The sequence below is a fragment of the Haemorhous mexicanus genome, chromosome 3 (genome assembly GCF_027477595.1).
Source record: "Haemorhous mexicanus isolate bHaeMex1 chromosome 3, bHaeMex1.pri, whole genome shotgun sequence".
NCBI classification, from domain to species: Eukaryota; Metazoa; Chordata; class Aves; order Passeriformes; family Fringillidae; genus Haemorhous; species Haemorhous mexicanus.
The window spans coordinates 59,308,162-59,328,033 of NC_082343.1; the positions used below are offsets into that span (position 1 = coordinate 59,308,162).

The 19,872-nt window shown below is 43.8% G+C and overlaps 1 protein-coding gene across 1 annotated transcript; it reads left to right on the plus strand.

The window, feature by feature from the left end:
- Positions 1-305: 305 nt before the first annotated feature.
- Positions 306-18,647, plus strand: LRP11 (LDL receptor related protein 11). The gene is made up of 7 exons (XM_059841985.1): positions 306-828; positions 5,626-5,789; positions 8,272-8,413; positions 10,476-10,601; positions 11,313-11,522; positions 16,833-16,934; positions 17,208-18,647. Exons 1-7 carry the CDS (start codon positions 306-308, stop codon positions 17,360-17,362), a joined length of 1,422 nt encoding a protein of 473 aa, XP_059697968.1. The 3' UTR covers positions 17,363-18,647.
- The last annotated feature ends 1,225 nt before the right edge of the window (positions 18,648-19,872 follow it).

The following is a 19,872-nucleotide window of genomic DNA, read 5'->3' on the forward strand; positions in this document are numbered from 1 at the left end:
TGGGCAACCTGTTCCAGTGCCTCACCACCCCCACAGCAAAGAATTTCTTTCTAGCATACATCTCAAAATTCCCCTCTTTCAGTCCGAGCCCCTTCCTCCTTCGCCTATCACTGCGGCTCCTGAAGGAATGTCGCTCTGGGGGGCGGTCCCGGGGCGGGGCCCACCGGAGCTGTTCGGGGCGGCGGGTGCTGAGCGCGGCCGCTCCGCCTGGTGCAGCCGGGCGGGGCCGGCGCCTCCCCGCGCCGCGCTCGCTGGGGGTGCCCCGGGGGGAGCCGCTCCCGCCGCCGCCGCCGCCGCCCGGGGCCATGGCGGCGCTGGTGCTGGTGCTGCTGGCGGCGCTGGGCGGGCGGGCCGTGCTGCCGGGCGGGCGCTGCGCGGCGCCGCTGGCCGACCTGCGCTCGCAGATCTCGGGCGTGGAGACGCTGCTGGAGGAGTTCCGCCGGCAGCTGCAGCAGGAGGAGCCGGGACCGCCGGCGACAGCGGGCGGCGGAGGGGGCGGCGGGGAGCGGTGCGGCGGAAGCGGCGGCTTCTCCGCCAGGCCCGACTCCATCATCCGCACCAAGGACTCCATCGCGGCCGGCGCCACCTTCCTGCGGGCGCCCGGCGCCGTGTCGGGCTGGCGGCAGTGCCTGGACGCCTGCTGCGCCGAGCCGCGCTGCACGCTGGCCGTGGTGCAGGGGCCCGCCCGCCCGCGGGGCACGGCGGCCGAGCCGGGCTGCTACCTCTTCAACTGCACGCACCGCGGCAGGCCCGTCTGCCGCTTCGCCCCGCACCGCGGCTACAGCTCCTACAGCCGCCGGACCGCCGGCGTCGCCCCTCCGCCCGCGGGTAAGCGGCTTGCGCGGCGGGAAGGGCGGCGGGGAGATGGCGGCGCTCGGCGCGGGGGCGGCAGGGCCGCGGAGCCGCCGGCGGGCAGCGGGCGCCGTCCGTGCCGCTGCCCCGGCGCCGGGAAGCCGCTCCCGGGCGGTGGGGCGTCGCCGGTGGGTGGGAGGACGGGGCGAGGAGAGCCGGGCTGCGCCGTGCCCTTCGGCGGGGTTCCCTGGGCCGGGAGAGGCGGCCCGGCCGTGCCTGAGGGACCCTTACCATCGTGTATGAATACCTTAAGGGGAGGGGGTTCCAGGAGGGTGCTTCCAGGCTCTCCGTGTGGTGCCCAGCAATAGGACAAGAGGCAACGGGCAGAAACGGATGCACTGGAAGATCCCGCTGAACATAAGGAGGAACTTTACTGTGCGGGTAACCAAGCACTGCAGCAGGTTGTCCAGAGACGGTGTGGAGTCTCCCTCACTGGAGATACTCAAAAACCATCTGTGCACAATCCTGTGCCATGTGCTGTGGGAGAGCACTGCTTGAGCAGGGAGGTTGGACCAGATGACCCACTGTGGTCCCTTCTGACCTGACCCATTCTGTGAGGGCTTTGGGAGTGTTTGGGCTTGGGGAAACCCATCCCTCAATATCTCTGCCTCTGCAGAGCCTTTGGCAGGGTATCATGCCAGCCAGCCGGTGGCTGGAAGCCAGGCAGTGGGATGTGCGTGTTCACTGGCCCCACACTCCCTGGGGAACCAGTGAAGTCCCAGCTCCCTAGGAACTGAGCATATTGAGCACCTTCAAAAGCATGAAGTGCTTTTTTTCCCAGCTATGCCATAACCTGGTGCATAGACTGAGAGCAAGCACATGCTGTTCTTGGGGGTGCTGTCCAAATGTCATTGCCTGAGACAGCTTCTTACTCACTTAAATCAAGATTTTTCATGCTTAAGAACTCAAGAGCTAGACTGACGAAGACAAGAATACCTCACCAGTAGTCCAGGTACAGCATGGACATTCTCGACAAGCACCTCTGGAAACTAGGCCACATCAAAGGCAGCTGTTTGTTCAACTCTGAAGCATATTTAAGAGCAATATTATCCAGAGCAAGCAGCTGTAGATGAAAACAAATCTGGATTTCTAAATTTGGAGTCGGTTTCCTAGCACCTGATTCAAAGAATTTGTTTGCCTTCCCCCACCTCCTGTTGTTAAAGAGTCTCCTCTTAATTAATTTTGACTTAATTTCATTATCTTTGTGGACAGTACTTTCCCAAATGTCATCTGCATCTTACTCAGCGATAGATCTCATCTGAAGTAAATTAGTCACTGCATGCAACAGGAGGAAGACCTGGTGTTGGTGTGGGTGAGAACAGTGCCCAGATGTGCCTGCTGTTACTGCTCTCTTGAGAGGGGAGACATCAGACTTGAGGTCCATTCAGTCCTGCACGTTTCATGAGAATATCAGTGGGAATTCTGTGGAAATACAAGAGAGAAGGGGCTCCATTTGTAGAGGCATTATGATTCCTAAATATTTTTTGCGAAGTTCATGGGCAGGTAGATTAGAGAGCTACAAGAAAGGATCTCTCAGCAATAGAGATGATGCAAACTTAAGGAACCAGAAAAACCCAAGGTGTAATTTTTACATTTTCAACAGGAGGAGTATTAGTTCCACAGTATTATTTATGTAGCAGTTTCGTGGTAGTTGTATTTAATAAGCCTGTATGCAGCTGCATGATATAAGGCTTAAGATGAGATTTTATATCAAAGTCACACAGAATTAAGCTTCCTTTTGAACTGCCTTAATTCTATTAAAACCTATTAGGAACAAATTTAGGGTGCGGTTATGGCACAATATAAATAATATATTGTACAAATGATGCTCTGTCAATTAGAAACCCTGAATTTCTTGAATTCGTTGAGTTCTTGAATTCTGGAGTTCTTAAATGCTTTGCCTTTTTGGCAGCTTTTCTCACTATCAGCACTGGACTTGCAAGGCAATTTCAGTTCCTAGTCTGCAAATTGCTCTGTGTCCTGTTGGTTTTCTTTAAAAGTCTGCCTTGTGGGTGATGGAGGTATTGGAAACAGGGGATTATGATTTCTTAATGCAATTACACTGGAGCTGAAACAAAGCCACAAAGGAGAATGAACTTTTATTTAAACATCTGTCAGGTGTGACATAGACCAGGAGAGATAAAATTAAGATTGAATTATTTTGCTCTGATGTTTTGTTACCAGTGCATTCTTGAATTACATTGAAGAACAACCTGGACAACGGGGTGATGAAGGCACATCTCTTTTCCCTTCTGTCACCCTATGAATTAGTTTAAAAAAATTTAGGAAAGAACTTCTCATTTCAAGAATTTTTTTTCCATGAGGGGATCGCATTTTAGCTGCTCCTTTTTTTAATTTTCTTTCAGAGTACTTTTTTTTGTTGAGTCTTCTGCTGTTTTCTTTCTGATAATACCAAACCAACATTTACCCACAGATGTGGTGCCCTCATAATTCCAAAATATTTCTATGCATTGGGATACATTGATCTCTAAGATCACTAGGGGTGAGCAATGGGAGGATTCAACATCACGGTAAACTAATACCAAACGCATTCAGGAGTTGACAATGAGATAACCTTTTATAACAAAGCCTTCATTCAGAAAACTAGCTTGAAGCTTCACTGACAGGACAAGTCTGTATAAAGGATGGAGGGAGCAGAATAAATAAAAAGCAGGATGGAAAAAAAGCCCATTGTGTTGTCTCCCAGAGAAAAAAGCATTTCACCCCTTTTTCTAGAAAGCAGCCAGCTCTAGCATCTCAGAGGGTTGACCTGGTATTTCAGTTCCATTCTGCTTGTTTACATTCAACTTACATGCAAGTTGAAAGCAGAAGGTAAGAGATTTTTTGCTTACCTGTGGCTGATCATGCTTTATTCCCACAAGTGGTGGTTGCCAGTGGCTCCTTGGAGTATGCCTCCAGTGAGTTTGTCTCCTTGGCTTTTTATGCTGACTTCTTATTACCCAGGTTTGGAGGTGTTTTGCTAAGGATCATGCATTCCATTGCTTAAAACTTTGCTGTGGCAAAAGAATCTTCAGCTCAATAGGCTGTCTCCTCCCATGCCATATGTCTCCATCAGGCCAAATTTTCCTTTCTGCCACTGATTTATCTTTCTGAAGATGATCTGGTAGCCCATTCTTTGGGACCAGAAGTTCGTGTGGTCCCTCACTCATCTTTAACAAAGGGCATGAACTTCTGTGACTGGCTCAATGTGGTCCTTCCTTTGCAATTCCTGCTGCTGGAGGATAAAGTTAGTGCAGGAAGAGAGTATCCTTATTGCTTAGGGGAAGTGGGGCTTGTCTCTGCCCCTGCAGGGCATTGACTGAGTCATTTTAACCAGACAGGTGACATGAAATCCCTTTCCAAGGTAGAAGCAGAAGACGGGGCTGTGCTGTTTGAGACCCAGGTTAGTTTCTTTTTGACAGTTATTTGTAAAGTAAGTAACTGTGTGAAGACTGTACGAAACTCATTTATATCAAATAAAAGTTGCCCTGGCACCATAAAGATGGTGTTTATTAACAATTTGTTTTGGAGTTTTATTAGCAATGAGTTTTTGGGGGGGTTTGCACCTGAATGTTTTTTTTTTAAATAAAGTTGGTTTTGAGAAGTGAGTGTGTACAAATTAGACAAAGCTGCCTTTGTCATCAGATGAGTAAGAACCATTTCATACTTTCTATTATTATAGAAAGTAGTTATTGTATGTTTTCCTAATTTTAGACATTTACCTTGAAAATTTCTATATCTGACCTACTGCTGAGAAAACCAAGAAATAAGAATTTTGCCGTTTAGTCAGAGATAAACAGTTGTCCCATTACTCCCATGAGCTACAAGGCTTCAAGCATGTTCATGATACTGTTGAAGGAATGCAAGGAATACTCCCCACACTGATGGGAAAGCACCTTTCCTTGTGCAGCTCTGCCCACATGGAGTGCAGTTACAGCCTTGATTTCAGTAATTGCTCTTCTGAGCATAACATCAATATCCTTTACAGGGTATTCTTTGTAGAGCTTGAAGAGCAGACAACACTCTGGCACTTCAGGGTGCCCAGAGAAGGAATGACACTGGAGTGGGGAGCTGTAGAAAGATACAATCTTTGGGTTAGACTTTTGTTAGTCTAACCCAAAAGCCTGTGGTCCAATTGGCAAAAGTATTTAGTACTCACAATTTTAATCAGTGAAGATTGTACTTTGAATATAGCAAAATTCTGTGAATAAATATTCTGAACATCCTAAATATTCTGAAAATCGAGCTTTTGATATCTTAAATGAGGCACTTAAAATTGATGGTGTCTGATGAATTTTAATCATCATGTGCACTGCTTCATCAGGGTGCTACCTTATGCTAAATCAGTGTTTCATTCCTATAAGGATGTATTATAAATAGGGACTAGAAGCCTATGGAATTAAGCAGAGTACTATAAAAGGTATAAAAATTATGCAGTAACTGCCATCTGGGTGTAAGTCATATTTAAACCCATTTTCCTTAGTTCAGATTATAAAAGTACACTGATGCTAATAATCCCATTTATTGTATTGCTGAGAAGTTTTCTATGCCATGTGCTTCTGATGTTAATTCCTGAAGACATCATAGGACAATTAACTAAAATAGAAGCAGATACTACTTTGCTTAACAAAATGTGCACTAATGAACATGTTCCTCTTTCAGGAAGTTGCACAGAGGTGAAACAATACCTTAACCAAGAAAGAAAAGCGTTTTATATAAATAATCACTCGGCCTCCCCTCATCAATAACTGATCTTCTCTTTTTTTGTTGAAGAAGAAGAATTCGATGAGCCTCCCCAGTGTCGGGCGGGCCAGGACATTGTGCTGCAGTCACCTGTGGACTGGGTGCTTTTGGATGGCCGGGAGAGTTCCGATGACCATGGAATTGTGCACTATGAGTGGACACTGCTGCAGGGCGACTCATCGGTTGAAATGCAGGTACATCTGCAGCCCCCCTTGTGGCCAGTTACTTCCAGATTGTTGTGTTCAAGTTTTAAATGTACAGCTAAAAATATGAACTATATTGAAATCTGTCTGCCAGGCACCAAAATTAGGATATCTTTACAACTTGAACATTTATTTCATAGAAATGTAGAGCAGCCCAGGTTGGAAGGGACCTCAAAAGATCATCATGGTCCAACTGTTTGTGGGGCAGGGAGCCTCAATGAGATTATCTTATCTGTCCAATCCCATCCTGAAGACCTCCAGTTAAGGAGACTACACTGTGTCCCTGGGTAGTTCCAGTGATTATTTCTAGTGGCTTACACAGTTAATCCCTTTCCTGGATGGCATGGGACAGCCAGCAGCAAACAAGCAGATAATAATTTTCCATTGGATTTGACCTCTGCTTTATTTGTGCTCGCTGCACTTGGGTTTCAGCTTCTGTCACCCCAGTTAGAGACCCCTCAGTAATTCAGTTACTAAAAATAATAAGGGATTTTCACCAACAGTCTCCTGTCAGTGCTTATGGAGAAGCTGCAAAGAAACATGATGAAAACCTTATGAGATATTTTATCCATACATTTTCTACTGCACTTGGATTTCAAATTTCCCATGAAGAGAGCAGTTCTTCAGTTTAGTCTTTTTTGTGAATGCTGTAGGATTAGCAGAAAAAGAAAGAAAAAAATGTCTCAAGTCCACAGACTCCACTCATAGTCTCTTCACAGCCCACAACTTCCAGGACACACTGGAAACTCCACCTAGAGCAGGAAGGATATGTAATGGTGAGAGAGTGTAAAGCGAAATGAAGCTTTAAGACTAGTTGCTAGATATCATCTTAATTATCAAAGACTTGTTAATTGGACCCATTGCAGCATTATTTTCCTTAAAGAGCAATTAAATACTTTTTAAATTAATCTGTGATTTAGTAACATAGATTAAGACAAAAATTAGAATTTAATAAAAGCATTTAAATTTTATATTTTTAATATTACTCAAAGTCGCTTTATAAAATACAGCCTAGTTGTGTATCCATTCAAAGTTGTAAAATTCACATTAACCTTGGTGGCTTTTTTATATTTGTTAACAGAAAATGAATTTGACACACGTTTATGCTTAAATAAATACTTTTCCATTGTGTTCAAATGAGCAGGGAATGTCTCCTACAGATATGTACTCTGGTGATTAACCATGATAATTTAAATCTTAGAGTTGAATTAATAGCTGTGATTTTTTTTCATGAATTCTTCAGTTGATGTCTTTAGTGCTTTGGTTACTGCCCTGAAGTTACTGGATTTTGTGTCATTTATTCTTTGAGAATAATGTATGAATCCATAGCTACAAGGGAGATGGGAGTGTGTTTAAATAAGATAAAAGGCAGCTGTTGCATTGCTTCTATGTAGCAAAGAATAAATAGAAGGCAGAGGAGGGGGAAGGACTGCTATAAAGAGATCTTATCATATTGTAGAAGGAAGCCTTTTTTTTTCCTGTTGTGCTTATTGCTTTTTTAGGTAACTTAGGTAATCTGATTGCTACCTCCACTCTGTAGCTGCCCAGCTCCTTGACACTTGGGGACAGTAATGGGTTGGATTTTTTTTTTTTTTTAATGCTGATTATACCTTTTGAGCCAAAGTTTTTGTGTAAGCAAATACAGGCCAGCATTCTTCAGGGCAGCATGAAAATAAAAAAGAAACAGAGTGGTCACCAGTAGGAGTGGTGGTGTATTCAGAAGTGAGTGGCATTTCTTTGTCTCTGCACTGGGAAGAGACTTGGGCTCCATGGCTCATGAGTTTTAAACACCACATTTACTCTCCCAACAGTCACAGTGAACAACAGCAGGTGTTTTTTAGAGCATAATCATTTCTTTAACGCATTAAAGAATAAAACTGTAAGGGGTTATACACTCCATCAGGAGGTACTCAACAGTCTGATCAGATAAATGAGTGCATTCATGTAAATAGTAAAGGAAAGAAATTTCAGGTAGGAAATTTTCTCACTGAGAGAAAAAATGTGTTTACCAATATACTCTTCTGTAATGGAAGGTCTAGGACTCTAGCTATATTAATCAAAAATTCTTATTCTCTTTATGAAATGAAAATTTATTTCTGTGGATCCATGTTATATTGTCTACAGACTAACATGATAAAGAGCAAAGGGCCAATATTTTACTGTCTATCCTCTAAAATTACATTTCTAATTACTCAAAAATTGATTTAAATGTGTGTTACCATTTGTTCTCTATTTGTGTGTTGAGATTCACAGCTCCAGGTAACTGAGTAGATCATGACAACACAACCTGAACGTTGAAGGGTTTTTTACAAATGGATGCAAAAAAAAAAAAAAAAGATATCAAATGTTACATGCTGAAATACACACTTGAATAGGCTGACTGGACTGCAGGAAGTATTTAATCTTATTCCTGGAAGGTCATGGATGGATCCATTGTGCCAATATGTTTTCCTTACCGTGTGCCTTCACTCAGGTGCCACAGCCAGGAACACTGAAACTGTCCCACATTCAGGAAGGCGGGTATGTTTTCCAGCTAACCGTGACAGACACTGCAGGTCAGCGGAGCTCCGACAACGTCTCTGTGACCATTCTGCCCATGGTTCATTCTGCAGCAGGTGAGAAAATGGCTGGAGCTGTTGCCTCTGAGACACCCAGGGTATGGTACTCAGAGCAGAGCAAGGGTCTTGATAAAGGTAAAAATGTTATTCTCCATTTTCAGAGTTTTATTTTGCCCTTGCTCATTACATAATGACATCTCTTTCAGCTTTGAATCACTCCTTCAAAGTGAGGAAACAAGCAAGCATCACTTGCCTGTTAGAGCAATAATACTTTCAGGCAAAGTATTTGCCCTTCTATTGCTAATAAGCATACAGGATTGGAAGAGTGAAATATTGACACAGGTGTCATGTGCATTGTAACAGTCAGATGGTGTGGGCATCATGACAGGGCTTGTGCTATAGGGAAGACCCAGTTAAAATTACTCAATAGTATGTTTGAGGAAGACTAAGAATAATACTGACCTGCATCTGTAGTCTGAAAGTTGACATGGTTTTTTGTTTCAGTGCATTTAAGTTTTTCTTTCTGATGGTTTTTATTGAAGCCTTATGCTACGGGGGAAGCTGAAACTGGAACTAACCCATTATTTTTAAACTCCAAGCTTCAGAAACATGTGAAAAGCATAAAAGGTAGAAAGTAAGTTAGATTTCAGTGGCTGGCAGTCCTGCTCTTAAATGTAATAACTTTTAATTACATTGTAATTAACAAGTTGCTAGTGCAGATCTGCTGCTCTGGCATAAAGTTAAATAACATTATCACCATGTTTAGCAGAACCAGTGAAAATCTTGCTCTGCCTCAGCACAATAGCTCTATGTGAGAGGGCAGTCCCTGTGGCAATAAGCTGTTATTAAGAAAAAATCTGCTTAATAATGCCTGTGTTCCAGTAATGTATGATAGAGTTCTGTTCATCAATATTTAATTCAGCTAAAGCAGCCAGAGAGGTTTGCTGCTTTGTTTATTTGCTGGTGTGGGTATCTGGGGTATCTTTTGTATGGAGCACATAGGGGATTCGCTGTCTTCTTTATTTTTCTAATTCCCCAGCTACATTAGCAATTCAAGTGCTACTGCCGTAGCCAGACCAGTTCTTGATGCCTTAATATGTGCAAGATCAGTGCTATTACTAGTGCTGAAGTTCGGGAGATGCATTTTCAGATTTTAGGGGTTTTAAACAGTTGTCTGCATTCCTGGCATCCTTCCCTTTGCCTGGTGCTTCGTTTGGTACACAGCAGGATAACAAACAAAGGCTGTGCTCCCTTATGCAAATTGATTTGCTTCTACAACACTAATCAAGCACTGAACTTGACAGTGCTTTATGGAGTGATGAACTGCACTGCTTTTGGAAAGACAAAAGCACAGATGTAAACACTTGATAATTACAGAATCAGAATGGGTTTCAGGAAAGCTTTGAGTATGCAAAATGGGATATCGAGGGATACTCTCCATTTCCAGGGGAATCTAAATATTAAAGCAGGCAACAGTCAGTTCTTTCTGGTGAAAGTAATTTGTGAGAATGTGACCTAGTCCTATTTTGGTCTGTGCTGTATTGAAGTAATTGGATTTCTGATGTCAATAAATGACGAGCATTCTTTGAGTATTTTAATTATGTTGCAGAAAATATGCCATAAAAGATCCCATATGGTCCAAATGTGTGCATGTAAAGCAACATATTGGTGTTGAATGGATATGTAGTAGGAATTACGTGTTGGAGGGATGCAGTTACAGCCACAGAGATCTTATTTATTCATTTTCAGGACTGGTTCTACATACTTTCAGCCTAGGAAGATCTCCTTTCAGCTTAGGCCAGCAGAATTCAAAGCACTTTAAGGGTGCTGCACAAGGTGTAAGGTGCAACAGCCTCCAGGCTGAGTATTCCTGTAATAAACAGATTACCAGGCTAGTGATGATGGTGCCAGGAACAGCTATTGCCTGTATTTGCTTCTGAGTCAATACGATGTCACACAGCTGAGTCTGGACTTTGTGCTTTGTTCATGGTGCTTCTTGACATAGCGTGGTTTTTGCTTTTTCCTCCATGCTGCAGATTTTAGTCACTGACTCAGTCACTTACTCAGTATTTACTTCTTGGATTTCTCTTTTGGTAATTTGGGAATTGTTTCTCAACAGCCTGTGTTGGGGTTTGCTCTCGCTACCAGTTTATCTGTGATGATGGCTGCTGCATTGACATCACGTTTGCGTGTGATGGTGTGAGACAGTGTCCTGATGGATCAGACGAGACCTTCTGCCAGAATCGTAAGTGTGGCAGGCCACAGTGGCACAGCAGACTGTGAAAGTAACCACAGCCTCAATGACCAAAGAGGGACAATGCCACTTCTGTGGCCTTTCTCCCTGTGAGCAAGCAGTTTGCTCCCAGTCTTTCATTGGAATTAGCACATGGGAAGGTTGAATACTCAGGTGCTCAAAAATTTTCTTCAAAGCATATTAAAACTGTCAAGGGTCCATAAGTGAGAGGTTTTGTGTTCAGCAATTAAAAGATCAGCTTTGCACTTACATGGTGATTCTGGAAACAAGAACCATGGTCTCTGTGTGAAAGGATGTCTCAGAGGTACCCTACTACTGTGCTGCTAGACACCTTGCAAGAATCTGAAACACTGTGGACATTCACCATCATGCTATTTTCTTTTGTTAGTCACCCCTCAGCATGTGCCCATGCTCAGCTAAGTGAGCAAAAACCACCAGAGGGTGAATGGGCACAATGGCTAACCACTCTTTCATTATATTTTAGTTGCTGGATTTCACTGTAGGGGTCATGAGTGTACTCTTGCAAGCGTTAGGTATCTCTGACTCACATTCAATCATATGTGTGAACCTGAGGAAGTTGTTCACTCTGCCTCAAGGCCCATCTTGGACAGTCTTCCTTAAGAACATTTCCATTCCCTTGTTGTACAAGCATTTTTTTGTACAACAAAAGCACTGTACAAAAATTTTTGTTTCTGTTAACAGTCAGCTCGGGTCGGAAGACGGTGACACATGCAGCTCTTGGCACTACCCAGCAAAGGACTGCAGGACTGACTGAAAACACAGAGGAAGACTCTGCAGTGAATACCCTGAAAGCCACTGCCAGAAATCAACCACTTCTCTCAGTGGATGCAGACATGTCTAACCAATCGCTTTCTCAGGGACCAAAGAAACAAATCAGTGGATTTGTGCCAGGTAAGAATTTAATCAGTTTCAATAAACCCTTCTCCTTAAAGAAAGGAAGTGTCTTGCACTTAAAATGTAATTTGTCTTTTGGTGCCTGGCTAAGAGGAAAAAAATTTCAAATGTAAATAAATACAAAAGAAACCTGTAATAATGAAGTTCTAAGTAGGTTTTGATTTATTATTGTTAAGTCTGTTTTATACTAGGTGCAAAAAGAAAGTTGAAATGTAGGAATGCTAGGGAAATAATACAGTCTAAGGAACAAAATGTGCAGTGAACTAAATAAATATTCTGCCACAGGTTCAGCTGTGTAGGCTGATGTATTAAAGCTCTTTAAATCTGTAGGGGAGTACTTCAGGAGCACATAATAAAGTACTGTTCAACTTGGGTGAGAGTAATTGCTTTTCTCCTAAGGTGCTAAGTATTACTTCTCTCTCTTTTTTTTTTTTTTTTTTTTTCCCCTGAACTGTGTCTCCAGGGCAGGAGCAGTCTTTGATCATTGTAGAAAAGTCTCAGGCTTTGGTAACAAGCTACCTCAGGTGCCCGTGTACAGGTCCCCAGTATTGTTCTGCACAGTGGCTGCAAGCCTGTAGTGAGTCATTGTGTGATATTACAGGCAGAGCCCCAGCCCTGGCCTTGGTAAAGCTCCAGAAGCTGCAGTGAAATTGATGTGTCTTTTAAGGTTCATGCTGATGAATTAAAATTATCTGAAATGGCAATTATATGAAAGCAAGACTGTGTGCACAGAGCCTGGAATCAGTACAAACCCCCCACTTTTATTTCTTCATGGTTTAGACTGATTCATGTGCCCCAAGACAGCTTTATTTTCCAGTTACAACAGAGCAGTGCTCAGTGCCCTCTGCTGTCAACTTTGGAAAAGGGCACTGCCCTAGTTCGCACCTGGATGTTCCCTTCAGGGTGCTTGTACTTCATCTGTGGAGTGCAGAAGGAGTGAAAACTCCGCAACGGGAACACTCGAGCCTCAGTGAATTTGTGGGGACTGACAGCAAAATCCTGTCCCAAATGTTTTCCCCTTTTCTGGCAGTATAGATGGCCTCTAGATGACTTCTCACTGCTGACTAAAATTCTGAAGTCTGCTTCAGGCCCTTCTCACTCACATAGTCTTGAGTGACACCTGATATGGGGCCACCCAAACTGAACATCAAACTTCCAAAGGGCTTTGCAAGCCCCAGTGGGAAGTCAGCTGCTAAGAAGGTCTCAAAAATCATTTGGCTTGTGAATCCAGGCATCAAACCAGAACTGAGGTCACCGCCTTCAGCAGTTGATAACTGGAAGTACAATGCAGAAGCATTTTTGCATAATCATTTTCTGTCTTTACCCATTGCACAGTTACTTACTTGCACCAGTTTTGCTCTAAAGGTAGCCATTTACACAGCAGTACACAAGCAAAGAAAAAGATGCTTAGAAAACTAAAGAAGCATGATGGGGCTTCAGTGGTTAGTGTACTACCAGTACCTGTTGTAATCTTCTAATTTTCAACAAGCAAGACTTCAAGCTGTTTTAATTCTTGTGGGTTTAATATTTTTCTTTTGACGGGGCTCAGTCAAAATTTAATTTTAGATGCTTGATTATTTCCCCGTGGAGTAAAAGGATCCAGTCTTTACTGACCAGGAGCCCAATACTTCTAACCACTAAAAGCAGCAAACAGCTCAACAAGGTTTAAAATTGCCTACAGATCGATTCCAGTTAGGGTGCATGGGGTGGGACGTGAAGAGGTGCTAGGTACGTGCTAGGTACATGAGTCTGAAGGGCAGCTGCCAAAAACTGCTCTGCCAAAACCTGCTCTGAGCTGCTGTCTTCTCCTGCAGACTCTGAAACTTCAGAGTTCCATGCTGTGCATTAATGATTCACAGAGTTCCAGAGAGGCTCAAGTCCTACCCTTCTGGGAAGCACCACAATCTTTATGTACTTGGAGAGACAGGCATCTAACCTATTCCTTAAAATCCCCCCAGATCCATTAATTAGACTTCCCTCCACCACTGCCATCTCAGGGAGGTTACAGGCCAAATCTAATAATTATGTGGTACAAAAATGAGAGGCACAGAAATGCTGGAGCAGCTCCATAAAGCTCATCTGGAAACGTGTCCAGGAGGGCAGTAATGCTAGATGCATTTTTGAGAAGAGGTAAGGAATGCTGAGCAGAAATCATACCAGCAGGCTCAATTGCTCAGGTTCAGCAATTCCACTGGCAGAAATCCTGTTCTGGGAGGGATTATCTCCTACTGCTGGTAGAAGCAGGAGACAATCAAGGTAGAACCTTATGCCTCAGAATCACTGTAAAGGTCTTTGTTGGACCGAGGTAATCATGTTTGAGTTGGCCTGGAGCTGACATTGCAAACCTCCAGGCTTCTTATATACTACTTTGCATAAATTTTGAAAATAAGCTTCAGTGGTTTTAATGTCACTATGGTGAAAAGCTGTCTACTTAAGATACATATTAGGAGGTATGGCTTTACAGTGGTAGCGCAGGTTCTGGCTTTTCACTTGCAAGTGCTCCATTCAGGGCCACATTTTTCTTAATTCTCAGCTCACAGTTTCAGATCATCATGGAAATACAATCCATGGAAAGGAAGAAGTGATGCTCTTAAATCAGGTGACTGCAGGCAGAGGAAGTGAAGGTTTTACCTACTGGAGACAGCATGTGGCACATTGCAGCTGGCTGCTACGCTCTGTGCTTGATACAGGAGCTTTCTGTTGATTTTTAAACAAGAGAAGTTTTTCCTGCAACATTGTAGGACTCGGTAGTTTCTTTGTTTTCTTTTTTACATTTGTTTATTAGTAGTGGCTAAAGTATCAATAAAGGCCTGTCCCTTCTGCTAGTTACCTCTCCATAAACAGTTTTCATCTCTGAGAATTCAATAAAGATGTCTAATAAAGGGACTTCTTTGTCAAGTACAACCAAATTTATCTTTTCTCCTTTTCTCCAAAGGAGCTGGGCTAAGTTGTAATCTTTTGGACTGTGAGATAGTTCCTGGCAGCAGATACATGAGCTTTCTGCCTACGAGGGTGATACTTAAGGGAACTTCCTTCTAGAATCCATTTTCTCTTAATAGATTCTCTGTTCCAAATTTCCTTTAACCTTCCTTACAGTGGCCCTTCATGCTTAGCTCTGACTTGATACAAGCTTTTTAAGGATTTACACTATAGTTTGAAAATACACAAGTCCAAGTTAAGGACTGTGTAAAACTTCTGCCTGACCTAACAGGGGATCTATTCAAAGTAAAGTGAAAAAAACCACAACCAACCAATGCAAAATCCAAAAATCATTGGTTGTTTACAATGGATAGATCTTGTTCTGTACTTCTGCCTTTTCAGGGGATTCCTCTACAGCAGGGCAAGTCCAGGGGAGCACCGAGTCTGACTTTGAGATAACCCCCTCAGGCATTCAGGGCACTGAGTCTTCTGCAACAGACACATGGTCTACTTTTGCCCAAGCTGAAAGGCCAAACATTTTCTTTCAAATTCAAGAGTGGATGGAGAAAGAAGCATTTGATGTCAATGAAAGGGTCTTTTCTCTCTCTGCAGACATGTTTCCATGGTAGTAAAGTTACCCAGACTGCATCTCCTGCAAAGGCCAGCGTAGCATTTCTGCATGGCTGCCTCCCTATAGCCCCAGTGTCCTTCTCCAGGGAAGTTCTTAAGCCTAGCTGCATATTCTGGCACTCCTGAGCTTGCAGATGAATATAGAAAACACTCAGTAGCAGCACAGCACTCTGGAGTGAGCAGGGGGCTTGATTTCTAAGCAGCAGTAGCCAGTAGCAAACAGGGTCATGCAGACGGGTTGAATTCATAAGCAGTCTGAAGATTTGCACTCCCCAGCACAGCCAACCGAGTGTATAAATCACCATAACAGCTTTGCATTCCCCTGGCACAGGGCCTCTGCCTGTCCCAGGCAGCCTGTGCCGTGCTGTTCGGGGCTGGCATTACAACATTTGACTGAGTGCCCAAGCCTTAGTCATGTTTTTGCTGCGGAGGCACCCACAGCAGTAGCCGTAGCCTAGATCTGTAATTTAGGGTAATTGGAAAGGGCTGCAAGTGGCAATTTCCTCGGAGTAGACGAGAAAATCAAGAGAAAGTGAAAACCAAATTAAAGCCATGTAAAATGCTTTATGCCAGGCTCCTAAACTTCTTTGGGGAAATTGCTCTTTGTCTTCTAGAGATAACAGATAAGATATTGAGCAGCATTGACTCTGATTGTCTCTCCAGTCATGTAAGAACAGCCACAAGTCCTAGCAAAACCCTACAAGCTTTATTGAAATGATTCTGTTCTTCTACCCTTCCAAAAATTTCCCACTAAACTTTTCTCCATATTTGCCAAATTTCTTTACAAGCAGTTGACTTAAATATTCCCTTTACTTAAATGGCAGGGAAACAAGTTTCTAAAACAGGCATTTAGATGCAGGCTGGAACAGCTCTTAAAAAGAGCTGATGTCTTTTGTTTATTTCCAAAATAAAGACAAATACTCATTTAGTTTAATTCAGGAAAAACAGCTGCTGGTTTTGGAGTCAGTTACAGTCAGGTGGTCCTGCACATCTCTGATACCATTTGGGTATTTTAAGGCCAGTACATTCATTGTTAGGATTTTTCCAAGCCCACTTTACATGCCAGGACAACATCAGGAGCCCAAGGAGGAGAGGACCATGGCTTGTTTCTACGGCATTCCCTGTGGGTGAAGTCAGTGTTTATGCACCCCAGCCAACATGGCAGGGCAGTACAGCCACAGCCTGGGAGGCTGCCTTCTGCCTTGGAGTGGCTCTGCCTCAAGACTTTGATGACAGTACCAGTGAAACAATTTAGGTTTTAATTAGCAGTCGTATGCATTTGCTGCTGCCACTGCCAGGGACACCTTCTGCAGCTCTTCAGAGCTGGTACTGGTGGGTGGGACTTACACACAGGCTAATTGACTTAAATACTTCCTTAGCACCCACCACTACATGTAATTCCAATTACAACATTTCACATTCATATTCTACAGATCTTGTAGCATAGTGTGTTTCTGCTAGCTCTGTAACACTTCTGAAGGCTGCCAGGAAATGTATTACAGCACAGTCAAAGTGCCCTTGCTTTTGGTTGAGATACATTGTGGTTTGGGATGTAAAATTGAATTTAAATTTTAGCTTTAGTTTCACATTAATTGAAAAATTCAAGTCATACAGTCAACAGTTTAAGAACTGTTCTTTTGTTTGTTTTTTTTCCCATAAGTTTAAGCATTTCACATTATTTAATACTAGTTTCCTGTGGATAAGATTTCCTGAGTCACTGAACTGCAGCATTTATTTATCTTTCTTGATTTTGTGCAGATAACAGTTCCTCAGGGAAAAGAACAGATGATAAAAATGGGGATGGCATAATGATGCCAAAGAGAGATCAGCTTGGAGGTGGTCGTCCAGTCCCAGAAACAGGTAAGACCAACCATGTGAATTAATTTTGAATTACATCAGTTTTTCAGTCAGGTGCTATAGATACAGATAAAGTAGTCAAAAATTAAATAATGTATTTATATATTCTGAACTGTCCCTAACATGATCGTGCAGTTCAGTTTCATAGTATGAGTTGTTCCAATTACTAACATCTAAGTGGTAGACTAGCTGTATTTTTAAAGAAAAATTTCAGGTTTTCTCTACCAGCGTCTCACTGTGTTAAATAAAATGCAATTTCTCTTAACCTCATTGTAGGTGCTGTGTTACCCTTAGCCTTAGGCTTGGCAATCACTGCTTTGCTGCTGCTTATGGTTGCTTGCAGACTGCGCTTAGTGAAACAGAAGCTCAAAAAAGCTCGACCCATTACATCTGAAGAGTCCGATTACCTCATCAATGGGATGTATCTCTAAAACCTGGATTTGGGTCAGTTGTTTTCTCCCCTTTCTCCTGTGTCCATGAATCTCAGCCTTTATAAAAGGACCAAAATCCTTAGTTTATTTTCAAGTGTAGAAGAAGCCTATGAGATGATGAACATACTCTTCCCCTTTGGTGATAATATAAAAAGTGGGTAGATGACGTTGCTCAGAAAATAAGAAACGTTCAGGCTCTGGAGAGTAGCTCTAGTTGATTGTTGTGCAGAAGACACTGCAAGGTGGGGAGACCCCAAACTGGCTGTGGAGTCCCCGTGCCCTCCCCACAAGCAGTTGGAGTCTCAGCCAGGGCTGAGTGCACCCCAGGGCCCATGCACTGGAGCAGCCAAGGCTCCACAGCCCAGCTGTGTTGGCCAAGGCGTGGGGGGAAGTCTGTGCCATCTTGCTCTTCTCAGTGCTGCCACCACTGTGGGAACCAGGATGCTCAAGCCAGCACGTTCCTTCACCGTCCAGCAGAGACCAGTTGTGTTCTTTCCACCTGGTGCACTGGGAGTATTTTCATTAAAGAATGTGTCTTGCTTTGTTAATTAAAAGCAGTTGCTATCTAGGCACCAGCTTTTGCAAAGAAAATTGGGGTTTAAGGAAGAAAGCATGTTATTTTTACTCAGTTTAAACCTCTGTGCTGCTAGCAGACAGCCATGCTTGCTAAATGCTGAAATGAAAAAATGCAGCTCCTCAGCCGATGAGCTTGGACTTCCCAGTGCTCAACAGCAGCCGTGTACTGCTGCCTAAAGAAGCTGTGGATGCCCCATCCCTGGCAATGTTCAAGGCCAGGCTGGATGGAGCCCTGAGCAACCTGGTCTAGTGGAAGGTGTCCCTGCCCATGGCAGGGGGGTTGGAGCTAAATGATCTTTAAGGTCCTTTCCAACCCAAACCCCTCTATGATTCCGTGTACAATCCCAGAGCTGTCTCTCTCCCTGGAGCTCAGGGCTTGTTCAGCCTTTTTCACATCCAACCCATCACCCTCACACAGTGTGGGAACTGCACACAGCAGTTCCTACCCGAGATGATGGAGTGCAGGATTCCTGCTGGTTATCCCATAGCTCCCTGCAAAGCTTGAAAGCTTCGGTGATCTGCCCTCACCCCAGAAAAATTCTCATAGAATTAGAGCAAGTAATTGATATGTGTGAGTGAACTGCAGATGTGTTACATGTTATATATACATATATATATACACACACACTGTGCTGTCTGTCTTGTTTGGCTGTCCCAAGGATGTCACATTCCTCATGGGTTTCAATAAAACCAGAGTCAAATGAGACATGCATTGTTTTGTATGTCGTCTTTTGTACTTCAGTAACTTCGAGTCAGCAAGAATATTGCCATGGTATACAAATAGTTCTTCAAGTAATTTGTTCTTGATTACTTTATGTAAAATAGCTCTAATAAACCGATTCTATTCTTATATTTATTGCATTGTCTTTCGTTTCCATTGCCAGCTAAATTCTGTGCTACAAGACTGCATCATGAGAGCAGACACAATTTCTCCTTTCTGGTGAAACAGCCTTACAAGAAGCTGGAATGTGTATGGTGGGAGAAGTTGTTGAGATACTTGTTTCAGGGAGACAGAGAAGGACAGGGCATCTGCCTGTGTGACCTGTCTCTCGAGCAGTGCTTGAGCTGGGCAGGACAGCAGTTGTAGAGCTGGCTGTACCAGCCACTCAGGGAGTCTGGTTGCCAGTGCTCCTTCCTTGTGCCACATGAGGCAGTCTGGTTGTTTGTACTTCAATGTTACAGTGGGTCCAGGAGACCATCTGAGGATGCTGCCCATTTCCAGTTTGGGAGTACAGCTTCTCTTCCATCCCAGCCCCCAGAAGACATGGCAAATAGCGCAAGACGTAGAAAGCCACTTTTTAAATACAGCTTTCTAGGGAAACTCACTGCCCATTTGGTTGGGGTCTTATTTTCCATTATTGAAATTTGCATTGGGTTTTAATTAAATACCTAAATGTCCTTCACCACCTTACCAAAGCAGCAAGAAAAGTGGTCTTTTCTCTCTGTGCCCACTGTGCTCCTATTACCAAAACCCATTACCCTGGCACACAGCCAGCAGCAGAACAAAAGGTTTGGTTTTGTTCTGCCGGGCAGGACAACAGCAAGATCTGGCACAAAGCTCAAGCCAGCCAGTGCAGCCATGGTGCAAGAGGCTGCTCAACTTTCCAGTCACTCTACCCAACAGCAGGCTTTGTTTCTGTGCTGCTGTTAGTGAATAAACCTTCACGGATTTTGCATATGACAGCTGAGAACGAACGCCTGCAAGCAGAGAGCCACAGACGGCAAGCAAGGTACAGGAGTCTGGAGTCTGTCTAGTGCTGCCTTAGAGTGGCCAGTCTTCCAGGGACTCTTTCTGGGACAGGAAATGGTGACAGTTGCTGCCCTGCGGGCCACCAGCTTAAGGCCTGTTACTTCCCAGGTGACAGCAAACTCCACGGCTGGACTGAAATAAAATAGTTTTCAGCTTACCAGAGAGCCTGGGGGCATTGTCAGCT

Coding starts and splice junctions, on each gene's coding strand:
- LRP11 (XM_059841985.1), top strand. CDS start 306: ATGGCGGCGCTGGTGCTGGTGCTGCTGGCGGCGCTGGGCGGGCGGGCC. Junction 5,790..8,271: donor ACTCATCGGTTGAAATGCAG/GTACATCTGCAG, acceptor GCCTTCACTCAG/GTGCCACAGCCAGGAACACT. Junction 8,414..10,475: donor CATGGTTCATTCTGCAGCAG/GTGAGAAAATGG, acceptor GTTTCTCAACAG/CCTGTGTTGGGGTTTGCTCT.